This window comes from Thalia democratica, chromosome 8 (assembly GCF_965202585.1).
Source record: "Thalia democratica chromosome 8, ktThaDemo2.hap1.1, whole genome shotgun sequence".
NCBI lineage: Eukaryota > Metazoa > Chordata > Thaliacea > Salpida > Salpidae > Thalia > Thalia democratica.
The window spans coordinates 20,537,571-20,551,577 of NC_139172.1; the positions used below are offsets into that span (position 1 = coordinate 20,537,571).

Consider the following 14,007-nt stretch of genomic DNA (forward strand, 5'->3'; position numbering starts at 1 on the left):
GTTAACACCTACTAGTTTATTGTTTTGATATGCTGCATGATTGATCTAAAATGTAGATTGTATTTTTTAAATCAGAATGTTGCTGAAGTTTAAAAATAGGTTTATATGAGTTTTTATCTTTTAAGTCGTAAAATGGCAAGTCATTTTTTAATTTTTATTACTCGTATCAAGTTCTAGTACAAAATTGTGTTTAAGTTTTTCCATTCGAAAGAAATCAAAAATGAATTCCCTTTAACTTTGGCAGTCGTATTTTGTTAAAAAAATTGCTGCTTTTGCATCTTTGTGAACTTTGTTTGATAGAAATAATTATTTGTCGTTTATTAAGCACAGCTTTTAAGCACACCTTACACCTTGCTACTGCTTAAAAATGAGTATGTTGTTTATGAGTACAACGATGGACAATAGAAGGTATAAACATTACGTGTTTCACTTTATTTTATGAAGTCACAATCAAAAATTCCTGCGGTCTTTGTTTTTAAAGTTAATCAATGTGATTAATGCTGATTCTACAAAACCGGTTAGAAGACAGGAAACCGAAAAGTTTCCCAGAAAAACAAGATCGTTGTCCATACCAATGAAGATTGAAGTTACACAACAAATCGTTCCCTCCCTTATTAACCACCGTGTCATTTTGTCGCTGTGCTAAAGTGACCCTCCGTGCCAAAGTGACGCACCGTGTCGTTTTGTCGCTGTGCCAAAGTGACCCTCCGTGTCAAAGTGACGCACCGTGTCGTTTTGTCGCTGTGCCAAAGTGACTCTCGTGCCAAAGTGACGCACCGTGTCGTTTTGTCGCTATGTCAAAGTGACCCTCCGTGCCAAAGTGACGCACCGTGTCGTTTTGTCGCTATGTCAAAGTGACCCTCCGTGTCAAAGTGACGCACCGTGTCGTTTTGTCGCTGTGCCAAAGTGACCCTCTGTGCCAAAGTGACGCACCGTGTCATTTTGTCGCTGTGTCAAAGTGACCCTCTGTGCCAAAGTGACGCACCGTGCCAAAGTGACGCACCGTGTGATTTTGTCGCTGTGCCAAAGTGACGCACCGTGTCATTTTGTCGCCGTGTCAAAGTGACCCTCTGTGCCAAAGTGACGCACCGTGCCAGAGTGACCCACCGTGTCATTTTGTCGCTGTGCCAAAGTGACGCACCGTGTCATTTTGTCGCCGTGTCAAAGTGACCCTCCGTGCCAAACTGACGCACCGTGCCAAGGTGACGCACCGTGTCATTTTGTCGCTGTGCCAAAGTGACGCACCGTGTCTATTTGACGACCGTGTCATTTTGTCGCTGTGTCATTCTGACCCGCTCCCCTTTTATTGTACTGACATGTGTTTCTGTGTGTTAATGGATTAACACACTTAAACTGGGTTCAGTAAAAAAAAAGGTTACATGACAGTATAAATTCGGACAACTCAAATTCCGACAATTCAAATTTAAAAAAAAAAATTTATAAGACTATATCTCAATAACTAATTTAAATTTGAAAAAAATAGAAATATATATGTAGATCTTATTTTGATCTACAAGCCATTTTTTTTCTTTTTTGCAAAATTTTAAATACTTTTCAAAATCCTTTAAAATTACTAAAAACAACGATGTTTTTTACTTTATTTAAACCATATCACAAAAAATATTTATTTTTTTTCAATAAGAAAAAATGGCTTGTAGATATTAATATGACCTACATATGTATTTTTTATTTTTGACAAATATACATTACTTTTCATTTGTGGCCGTTTCAATTTTTTTAAAGAATTTGAGTTGTCCGAATTTGAATAGACGTGCACCCAAAAATAAATACTGTAAAGAAAAAGAATAAGAGCTAAGAAATTACAAATGATATATAGTTTCATAATAGATGGGTTTAACATTAAGTATTTTACCTATTATTAACCATTAACTTCTAAAAATCTGTAGAAATTGTTTTTATTTTAACGAATACATGTTTACACCTACTTTAGCTTCTATTCTTCTTCTTTACAGTATTTATTTTTTACAGAACCCAGTTGAAGTGTGTTAGTCCGTTAATACACAGAAACATATGTCGGTACGATAAAAGAAGGATACTGTATAATTTGTTTTTTTTTATATACCAGTGAACTTGTTTCTCTAGGATCTTTTTTTAACAAACACTTAAATTTGTATTTTGAATTGTTTTTAAAAGTCTGAATAAATAGTATTCATTACTTTTACTTACTTTTACAAATATTTTTATATAAGTATATAAAACCTAAATAATCCGTTTAAGTTTTATAAAAGAAATGTCTATTATTTAAAAAAAGTTTTGTGCTACTATTGCCGCCAAGCGGCGGTATTTTTTAAGACGAAAATTAACAAATCATCTATCTGAAAGAATTTTACTTTATTTAACTAACTGTTTCTGCATGTAAAACTTATTAAGCAGCTTAAAAATCATATTTCGGTAGAAGTATTACCTACAAAAAGTCATATCGGGTATGTTTGTATTGCTAAAAATAAACAATGATGCTAATATACCAACTGCCTATTTTTTACCTGGCTTAAATAATTTTCAAGTATATGTTGTTATACAGTTCTAACATTTTATTAAGTTAAAACAAAGCAATCTTTACCACAAGCTTTTACGGTTTACCCGTTTTAAAAAACTTATTTCTGCCTTAAAAGGTTATAATAAAAATAAGCTCAAAGAAACTATTTTTAAAGTTTATACAGTTTGAAATTTTTTTACAGTTAAAATTTACTTATTCATGATTTTTCTAATAAGATTTTTCGTCAATTTTTTTCCCGTAACAAGTTCTTAAACACTTTACAAATGGTTTAAAAAAAGAAAGGAGTTAGAACTTATAGTTTAGGTAAATACATTTCGTTTATCAAGTTCTGTCAGTTGCTGTTTTTAAAATTAAGGTTTTCTCGAGCTAAAAAAGTATAAAAGTTATAACTCTAAAAACTCTTGTGAATCTGTGAAACTATAATTTTATAATTTACTTGAAAAGGAAATATATCTGCTACTAAAACATTCAAGTTTGTTATGGTGTTTCAAAACCGTTTAGTTAGATAAACCGTCTTTGTACTTTTGTAAACTTTTATAGTAAGTCTATTTTGACTATAAATTTACACCTTTTACAAAGTAACTTCAAGCGTCACATTTTATAGTTAGATAGCCCTCACAAGTAAATGAATGTTATATATTAATCGTTGGTGTAAACTACTGCAATAAGTATTAATTTAAGCACATATTGACTTGTGTAGATATTCATCTTATACACACCTTGTAATAAAAAGACACCTTTTGTAAAGCGTAGCACCAGTAGATAACAGCAAAGTAGTAGTGAACACCAGATGCAAAGTTTAAGCTAATTTATTAACACTTTTTCAATAGTAAACTTCTACTTAATATTTTACAAATCTTTTTTAATTAATCATACTTTTTGTACTTCTACGTTTAAAGAACACAATGAAACAGCTTTTAAAGTTTATGTCACTAGAACGGCGGCTTACACTTAAATTTGTATTTTAGAAATCATCGAAAAACAGAAAACTTAGGTGCTTTTATAAGCTGTTGAGCAAAATATGTTACAATATTTTTACTATTCAAATTTTAAACAATAAACGAACAATGTGTTGCAAAAACTGACTTTTATTAATAGTTATTTTTTATCAATACTAATTTTTTGTTCAAAATTTATAAATATATTTGAGGGTGCTTATTTTTACAGCAACTTTTTAGTTTCTGGCTGAAAAAAACTTATGTTTTGGAAATATGATGAAAACACTTTGTGCAAAATTTTAGATGATTTAAAAGAGCTTTCACCTTGGCTCAAACCGATTTTCTAAAAACTACCCCAATGCAAAATAAATATGATTTAAAAAACACGACCTTAAAATTTTTAAATGATTTTTTTATGTAGCCAACTTGAACAATTAAAACAACTAAAAATAATTTTAATGGTGGCATTTTTTTGATTTTGTGTAGTTTTTTTTCACTTTTTGTAAGTTTTTTTTGAATTTCCATCTTTAAAAAAAAAAAGAAATGCTACGATATAACTTTTTAAAATCGTTTTAAATAGTTTACATTATATTTGTATTATAGTTGGCTGCATATAAAAAAAAAATTCAGTTAAAAATTTTAAGGTCGAATTTTTTGAATCCTATATATTTTGCATTGGGGTGGTTTTTAGAAAATCGATTGGAGCTAGGGTAAAAGTCCTAGCTAAACATAATTTTTTCCAGCCAGAAACTCAAAAGTTGTTGTAAAAATAAACACACTTATACTTATCTAATACTTTAACAAAATGAAATCAAACTAGTCATATATATGTTTGCTACGTTTAGAGTTCTGAATTTGGTTTAGTTCTTAAAACAATAATTGCAATATTTTGTATCTAAGAATTCGACACAAATTACTAGAGCATGAAAATTTATTTTAAAACAAACAAACATTTAACTACTTGTTATAGTCGTTTCACTTATAAAAAAAAAATTTCTCACAACTCTGCTTTTAGCTTATAATAGATTAACTTTTTTCGAAACAACTTAAAAGTTTTCATTTAATTTTTTTTTAAACGTTTAAAAATTTTTTTAGTTTTTTATTCTATCAAGCTCTTTACAGCTACACGTATGATTTAAACATCTTTTAATGACCAATTTCAACATAGAATCAAAAAATAATACTTTAGCTGTTAGCAATAAAACTAAACTATAACTAAAGTTTTGTATACTTTTTTATTAAAATACAGGCGTTACTTTAAAAAATTATACGTGTTAGCTTGTATTTGAAGTTTTACAATATATATTTTTAAATTTATGTTACATTTTAAAATGACTTAAATGAACTAATATAAAAGTCAATCTTGTAATTAAGGTTTTTGTTTACTTTCAAAGTATTATCTATTTATAGAATATTTTGTTCTAAGTAATATAGCATTACAATTTTTTATTACACATCAGTTTTTTTTGTTTGTAAATTTTTTTCTGAATAAACATAAATAATGATAGAATTTCTATAACATTTCTTGAATTAAGTTTATTATTATTTTTTAAAATATTAAAACTATTAAGTACTTCTGCTTTTAAAATTACTTATCTGTTTTCAAAAACCAAAAAAAAATTAAAAGCTGTAACATGTATCAGCAAACAGTATTAAAGTAAAAAAACACATACTATTATTTTTTTTATTATAATTACATTTTCAGTTTTCTCTAATATAATTTCTAATAACACTTTTAGGCAGAAGGAAGGGGTGTTTGCTTTGAAAAACTCAGCTTGAACTATCATTAATTGTACATAGATGTCCTAGCTGTTGCTTTTAGAATTTTCAAACAGTTTTTATATACTTATGCAAGATTTAGTTTGCATAGAAAATTCAGTTTTGATATCTTCTAAGTTTAAAATAGCTATACATTTTTGTATTAGCTTTGTGCATTTTAGTAACACTTTCACTAAAAATGTAGTAAAGTCTAAAAAACAGAAGTACTACGTTTTGAAAAGAATTTAGTAGAATTAGGTTAATGGTGATATAAAAACAAAACCTTTTTTAGACATTAATTTTGACAAAAAATACAAGTTTTTTTTATCTACTTTACGTCAATATCTAAGTCAGTAGATTAATTTTTATTTATTGTATAAAGTATTGGTCAGGTTTTCAAAAAGTGACCGATATCCCTCGGGGCAAATTTTGTTATCAGGGTCAATAACTAGTAAGAAACAAAAAAATTAAATATATAATTAACTATTTAAGGGGCGATATCTAACTATGAGGAGTGATTACTTTAACATTTATTCCAAATGAGCTATTTTAAAAATAAGTTTTACAAAATATGGTGTATATGCTAAACATTATAAATATTTTGATAAGCAAGCTTTATTTTCTTAAAAGGTGTTTAGGTATACCAAATAAATTAAAACTTTAAAATGATAGTTCATATGATTTTTTTCTAGACTATATAGAATTAGTTTTGAAAACTACAATAGTTTAAACCAGAGGCCACAGTGGGCAATGAAGGTTGCAATTTGATACTTACACTACACATGAGCAAAAAAGGTCTTAGGCGTTCTCAATAGTAGTTTTTTGAGTAATCTTGTTAGAGAGGGCCATAGCATTTTTAATTTCTTTAAAGGGAGCCTTTTTTTAAAAAGTTTCGGAAACCCTGGCATAAACCTTAAACATCTCTCTTATATCTTAAATAACTTAAAATAGTTTTGTGTTCAAATATTTTTTATTTTTAGTTTAGTTTATATTATTTGTTTTTTCAATTGACTTTTTTTTTTGTTATTCTTTTATCAAATTAAATTAACTGCTAAACTAGTTCTACTTCATTTAATGTGTAAAAAAATTCAATTTAAAACAATTAAAAAACCCAATACTATTTGCACTTTTAAGTGGTTACAATTAAATAACATCTCAAAAGTATGTTATGTTAAAACTCTTTCTTTCGCAAATCAAATTAGTTTTGGATTATTTAACTATAACTAAGTATCATAGTTTTTATAAATAATCAAAAGCTATTAAGCACTTGTTGCTGTAAATACAAGCAAAAGTTTTGATTATAGTGTAATCTTCATAATGATTTAACAGCACTTATTTTATATATAATTTAAATATTTTATTTTACTTGTTTTTATATTTATACTGGTCTGAAGGTTAAATAAATTAGCTTATAATTTAACAGCTGTTATTGATCTTAAGACCATGTGGTATTAGGTCACATATAAATATAAAATCAAAATTTACCTAGCTTATTATTATTTTTAACTCAGTTTTAGTTTTTCAGCTGATTTTTTAATTTTTACTCTTAACATTTTTTGACTTTTCATTTAAAACCTAATAATATCTAGTGTAAGTTTAAAAATTTATAAATATTAAATAATTGTTCAAGATTCAAATCTCTTGTAAGAAGAGGTACCTATGACCTTTTTTATTTTTATTTCTATTTCAAGCCTCAAGATATCTAGTATAAGTTTTGTAAGCCACATTTCACCTTTTAGAAGCCGCAATTTTAGCTTCCATGGGCTGTATCTCATTTGTAATAAAGACATTCTCGTAGGCTGTACTTTTACCCCTGCAGTTTGAAAATCCCTACATTAAATTAGAAGTATGGAGTTCTACTTAATATAACTGAAATTACTTACTAATTTCTACTAAGTACAAGAATCAAGTAAAAACAAAGTTTTAACTAAAAAGGCTATTAAGTAAGTACTTAAAAATTAATGGTTACACTAATAGTACTTAGTAATATTATTTAAGGTTTAAGGAGTTTTTTATGCTTATATTAGGGTCACCTGTAAGAATAAGTTATCCATTATTATTTAATAGATCTGTACAAAAAATTGAAATTATTCTTACTAACTACAGTTTAAGTCTTTTTTTCTTAGTAAAAGGTAAATAAAATTATACTAAGTTATTTTTTCCAAGTCTTCTTTATAGATTATTTCAGTAAGTAAGAAAAAGTAAAGTAACATTCACAAACTTTCAAGCAAACATCAAAATTGTTGTTGTCTTTTAAAGCAGTAGTCTTCATTTTTTTCAAAAACTGTGCACACTAAATTACAGGAAAATAAATTCCGTGCACACTAGACTAAAAAAATATCTAATTGTTATTAAACAATACTATTTTATATGTTTGAATGCCTTAGTATATAAATAACGGTTTAAAAACTGTTATTTTATGTTGAAATTTTCTTTTTCACATAGAAATAGACAAAACAAACGTCATCTAAAATAGTTTTCTTCTAAATAATTCTTTTATGAGCTGTAAAAAATTCTTTGCACACTTTTATGATCACTGATTTAAATTATATACACTTATGTTTTACTTAATCTTCTATTAGTAACCAAAGAGAATAAATATAGAAAAAATTTAGAGGGCAGAATTATAAGAAAAGTCTTCAAGGACTAACAAATTTTAAGTTTATATAAAACTTTAACTAGACTTAAACAAATAAGGTAATTAAAAAGTTATTAAATAAGCATTAATATTCACTTGAAGTCCATAAAGAAATAAAAGTTTAGTACTAAACTTTAGTACTAAAAGTTTTGATAGCTTTTATCTTCTACTAATTAACTTTGTATATTTATTTTTTTTCAGCAATTTTCTTTAAACAAAATGGATGACGGCTCATTATTAGATGTTTTGCAGGTATGCTTTATTATTATTTTTTTCAATTAGTTCAATTTCTTTAAAATGCCTACTCAACACCATTTCCTTTATTTGAAAAAATTTAGATTTAAGAAATAGATCAATAGTATTTATTATTAAGCGTTAAAAGTTGTTTTCATTAAAGTACTGCTTAGATTAACTTTTGAATCTTACTGATACAATATTTTATTAAAAAGCTATGTAGAAGTACTAAGCTAATACAATTTTAAAAAATAAAACTAAACATATTATTTTAATTTAGATAACTTTCTTAAAATTTACAACAACAAAAAAGTAAATAGTTTGTAGTTTCGAGTTGAAATTCGAAAATAATTTAGAAATCTTATTTTGTTAAAAACAATAACAGTGATATCTGATGTTTAATTAATTGCGTTTACTTTATATTGTTTTAAAACGACAAGAGTACGCTAAAAAAGTTAAGTCCAAGATCCTGGTGTACAAAAAATATTTTGGTTATCAAGTTATACTGTCTTGGTACAGTTTATTGCCTTGTCCCGAACAAGAATAAAAAGTTTATATTTAAAATAAGTTCTAAACGTTATGTGTTAACTATAAATAAAACTTGGAATTTTGTATTGAAAAACTGTTAACACAACTTAAATTTAAGTTTTTTATTTATTTATTAATAGTTAGTTGTTTAAAAAAGGGCAAAAATTTAGATAATAAAATATTATTTTTTATTTGAATTAATGTGTATCAACATTTAATTTAAATTTAGTTTAAATTATCGCAAGGTTTTTACTTTAAAACATATTTTCGAATACCTTAGTTTAAAAAAAAAACTTGAATTATAAGTACAAGTTAATATGAGCGTGAACTTGGCTTTTTTTGTAATTTTTTTTTAACCAAACTTTAAAACCAATTATTTTATTTCTTTAATGCTAAATTGGAACTTTTTTTTTCTAAAGAACGTTCTTTTGCTTTGCTTTTCACAATAATTTCTATCGAATTGTCATTTTAATTTTGTAGTGGGCCCCTTTGAAATTTAACGTTTTTTTTTTTTTTTTTTACTTACACCTATTTTTTCAAAAAAAAAAGTTTTTTTTCGAATTTGTTTTTTTAATATACTTGTTAAACTAAGTTTAATAACATTATTATTATTTTTTTTAATTTTCTTTTCAATTTTTTTTATAACATATAACTAAATCAATTTTTCAGCAAAATACCAAAGTTGCACGATTTTCGTTTTTTTGTTTCATGATTTTACCGCAAAAAATATAATATTTTTATAATTATTATTATTTTTAATAGACTTGAAAACTTAAGTTTTATGACGTTATTAAATTTTTTTCTTAATTTATTATTGTATTTTTAATATATGATCAATACAACTTTTTATCCCTAAAATTACTTAATTAAAGCACTTAAGTGCTACGAATTTAGATAAAACTTGTGTGGATTATATATTAAAAAAATTATAATAAATTATGAAAAAAATATAATAATGTCATAAAACTTAAGTATATAAGTTTATTAAAAATAAAATTTATTATAAAAATATTATATTATTGCGATAAAACTATGAAACAAAAAGAACGAAAATTGTGCAAATTTAGCATTTTGCTGAAAAATTATTTAGGCATAAGTTAGAGAAAACAATTTAAAAAAATTAATAATGTTATTAAACTAAGTTTAAAAGTATTTTAAATAGAAAAAATTAAAAAAAAGATAATTATTTTCTGAAAAAATAGTTGTCAAGTAAAAAGTACAAAAAAACGTTTAAATTTCTAAAGAGGCCCACTACAAAAGTAAAACCCTGATTTGATGGAAATTATTGTGAAAAGCAAAGCAAAAGAACGTTCTATAGTATAAAAAAAAAGTTCCAAGTTAGCATTATAAAAATTGAAAAAAATTGGTTTTAAAGTTTGGTTAAAAAAAAAAGTCACTTAAGCCAAGCTCACGCTCGTCAAGTTAAACTGAGTTAACATATATTTTTGAATAACTTAAAATAGACTGTAATTTTTTGCACAGTATTTGTACTAAAAGTTATCCTAACAAAACAAATTTAATTAATGTTATAGATTAAATCAAAATACAAAAAAATATATTTTAACTCTTACTTTAAAAAAGTATTTCTTCAGGGTATAAATCCTGAAGTTGCGTCATTGCGACAAGAACAACAGCTTTTACTGTTAAGGATGGTGCGTAACGACCCTTTATTCTCGTACCTGGTAAATAACGGCCTTTCAAAGGATAGACTGGAAAAGTTCAAACATTTTGAAGCCAGTCAATCGAACTTGGGAGACAGGTGTACGATTTGCTTGGGTGACTTCGAAGTTGGCAACCAGCTTGTTGAATTGGATTGTGATGGAAATCATGTGCTGTGTAAAAATTGCACTTACACATGGTTTTATAATCACTACACATGTCCCAAGTGTAGACATAAGTTTGTTGAAAATTGACTTTTTCTATTAGATAAGTTTTGTCGAATAAACAAAAGAACTTGAAAGTGTGTAATTTTTATAAAGTTCAGATTTTACTAAAAATATTGAGCTTGAATTTCAGATAAAAAGTATTTTTCTTTTATTGAAACTTATTTCAAGGTCTTATTTAAGGTAAAATCTTAATGTTATGTGAAGGGCTTAAATTTATGTGTGCATATTATACTAAAAAGTCTTCTTAATGAAAAATTCATGCTAAATGAGAGCTTTGAGTAAATTATTAAAGTGATATTTCACAATACAAGTTTGGTTTAATGTTAATTTGTATCCGATTAAAATTATATTCAAATCTATTCAAGTCCGAGAGACTGTTTATTAAAACCTTTTATTATATTTATTAAACTGTAATAAAGCTAATAAAAAGTACTCTATCTAAAACTATACTAGCAGCAGACTATTTTCTAACCACACTAACTTTGATACCTCTCAGCTTAGACTTTAAAAAAAAATTGTTTACTTTACAATATAGTCGAACAATAGTTTAGCGTTAGTTCAAGTAACTCGGAACAAACATTCAAAAGCTTGTAAGTCGCATTTTTTATATACTAGCCAGAAAAATTGTATTAAGTCTGTAGTCTGTAGAATAGTATCAGATGAAAAGTTATATTTTTTCCATAAAAATTTAATGAATGATCACATTAGTAAATACATCAGATGTACTTATTTTAACCTTAGTTTGCTAAAACATGGATTTTACAACTTCGACGGTATAATTATTTTGATAAATTTAATTGATAAGATATAAATCTAATTGTCGTTTATCAGATAAAAACAATTAAGAAATTTAAAAATACTTATTTAAATGGTAAATGTTGTCATTTTAGTATAAAAAAACAGATGCAATTGTATTGAGAGAAACTTTATTTTTTTTCAAAGAAAAGATTTTCATAGACATACTATATTCTTAAGGTTTGATAAATAAGGTCTTTAAATTTTTAAAGCAACTTGGAAAATATTTAAAAAGTTTAAAATTTACAAATTTTTCGATAATTTTTTTTAACTAAAGTATTATGTTATATTGCAAAGATATTTTTCTAAACTTATTTTTATATAAAAACTAAAAAAGAAGTGTTACAAAAATTTGTCCTAAAACTTAAATGTAAGATAAGTTAAATTATTCATTAAAGAAGAGCTATTAAATTTTATTTAACTTTCATAACAGATTTAAAAAATGGATTTTTACTCAAAATAAACACTAAAGACATGATATATGTTCATCAAAACTACATAAATGGTTTTTTTTTAACAAAACATTTAATAAACAGTATTGTAATTTTTTTTTACTTGAAATATTTTTTAAATACTCTAGTACTAAAATAAAACACGTAAAAATTTTTAAATCCATTTTAAGGACATAACTTTTGTTGAAAGTAAAAACAACTCAAATGTAAAAAAGTTATCCGAACTTTAATTTTAGATAGATTTTTTAGTTTTTCGTTTGGTACACTTTCTATAATTTTTTATAACTAGTTTATACTGAAATCAAAATACTAACTTTTTGAACTAGCAACTTATATTATTTCAAATATACAAGCCATAAATAGTAGTATAAAAAATGTTTTTTATTTGTATCAAATATTTAAGCTACCTAATTCGTGAATGTTTCGGCATATAAAAAAAACTTAATTAGAAGCATTATTTTTTGCAACGGTCTTTTTATCTTGAATAAATCATGTATTTTTTATATTTTCTAGATTGTAACAGTGTTTATTGTGTTTGTCGTATTTTTTTAGTGTTATGCAACAAAAAACTACTTATTTTTAGCAAATAAAAAATAAACCACTGAGAAAAACAAACTTGTGTGTTGCCAATACAATTATCACAGACTTAACTTAGTTTTCAAAGTGTGTTGGGTAGTGTTAATTATATATAAGGTTAAATTTTTTGCAATAAAACTTACTTAATTTAAGTGTAGATATATGTTTGTTCTAACTATTATAAGAATAATTATAGGTTTTTTGTAATCTAATATCTTTGTAACATAATATTATTATATTATGACATATGAAAGTTTTCTATAATTTTCATTCCTTAAATAAATAAAACATATCAAACTTTTACAAAGGTGTTCAGCAAACGAATTGACTTATTTTAAAGACTTATTTCCTTTAAAAAAGAATTTTGTTCTCAAAATTTAAAATATTTTTACAATAGATAAAATACTTATTTAAAAAAAACAAAGCTATATGAAATTGAACTGCTTATGACACTACAAATTCGGATAATTCAAACTTTGACAATTAAATTTAATTAGAAAAATGTTAAGAGGCCATATCTCAATAAATAAAGTACATTAAATAAAAAGCTTTCTAGATCTAATATTAAGATTATGTTATTTAAAAAGAATTACAAACTAAACTCTTTTTAAAGAAAACTTTGAAAATTATATTACTTATAAACTTATTTTAGTCATATCTTAAAAATAATAAAAACATTTCAAATAGAAAATGTTGATAGTTGTTAAGGTTACAAGAGCTTTTTTTTTCAAACGTATGTTACTCTTAGTGATTTAGCCTCTTAAACATTTTTCAAAGAACTCGATTTTTTGTAATTTGAATTGATGGAACTAGAGTTGTCATGCATCCAAACTGTTGGTTTTACATAGTTTTTTTTTTGCAATTCCCTTAAAATGTTCAACAAGTTTCAAAAACTCTTTTTTAAAAATAAATACAGTAGTCTACCGCAGAGATATGCATGTTGAATCGAGGTAAAAAGTACGTAGTTGTTGAAACGTTAGTTACCGTAGGTGCGTAGTTATGAGAGCTTCTAAAGTTGTATTTAAAAACCTTTAAATGATTTAGACGTCAACTGATGTATGAGTAAGTTTAGTTATTCTGGAAATGAATAACTTCAATACGTCAACAGTATTTTTAATATTTTTAACAATTATTAAAAAATAGAATGATCAGAGTAAAAAGTAAAAAAAAAATAAAAGTAAAAGCAGATAGTTAGACAGAAAAGTTAGTTTTAAAGTTCCTAATTTTAAAATTAAAAAAGATGTACTTTAACAAGGAAACTTATAAAAGTAGTTAACCTAAAGGTTTCTAGCTTTCAAATACAACTTAGGTTTTTGAACGAAACTGTAATTCGCTTTTCTCTTCATATAACTTGGTGCCTAGTTATTTTGTTTTTTTGTTTGTATTTACTATAAATTAAACGGCAAACTACGTTTAATATGTAAAACTAAAATACACTTAAAAAAAATAGTATTACTAAAATTATACTTTATACAAGAACAATGCTTAGTAAGTTTCATACTACTTACTAAATATATATAAATAAAAAAATATTTTTTTGTAAAGTTTGCAGCTGTACCTTTCTCACTCCTACTGTATTGTATTAAACTAATAAGGCTATATTAACATTTGAAATATTTTTTTTTAATTTCAAAATTCAGTATTTGAACGCAAGTTATACAAACACTAATTAGAAAAAAAGTTT

General features: G+C 25.2%; 1 protein-coding gene across 1 annotated transcript; it reads left to right on the forward strand.

Annotated features, from left to right (window-relative positions):
- The first annotated feature begins 8,071 nt into the window (after positions 1-8,071).
- LOC145842981 (uncharacterized) lies at positions 8,072-10,527 on the forward strand. The gene is made up of 2 exons (XM_082950453.1): positions 8,072-8,104; positions 10,207-10,527. The coding sequence occupies exons 1-2, from the start codon at positions 8,072-8,074 to the stop codon at positions 10,525-10,527; spliced, it is 354 nt and encodes a 117-aa protein (XP_082806579.1).
- Positions 10,528-14,007: the final 3,480 nt, after the last annotated feature.

Bases quoted from the DNA above. Each gene is read 5' to 3' on its own strand.
- LOC145842981 (XM_082950453.1), top strand. From the start codon at position 8,072: ATGGATGACGGCTCATTATTAGATGTTTTGCAG. The intron at 8,105-10,206 runs GTATGCTTTATT...GTATTTCTTCAG, and splicing joins CATTATTAGATGTTTTGCAG to GGTATAAATCCTGAAGTTGC.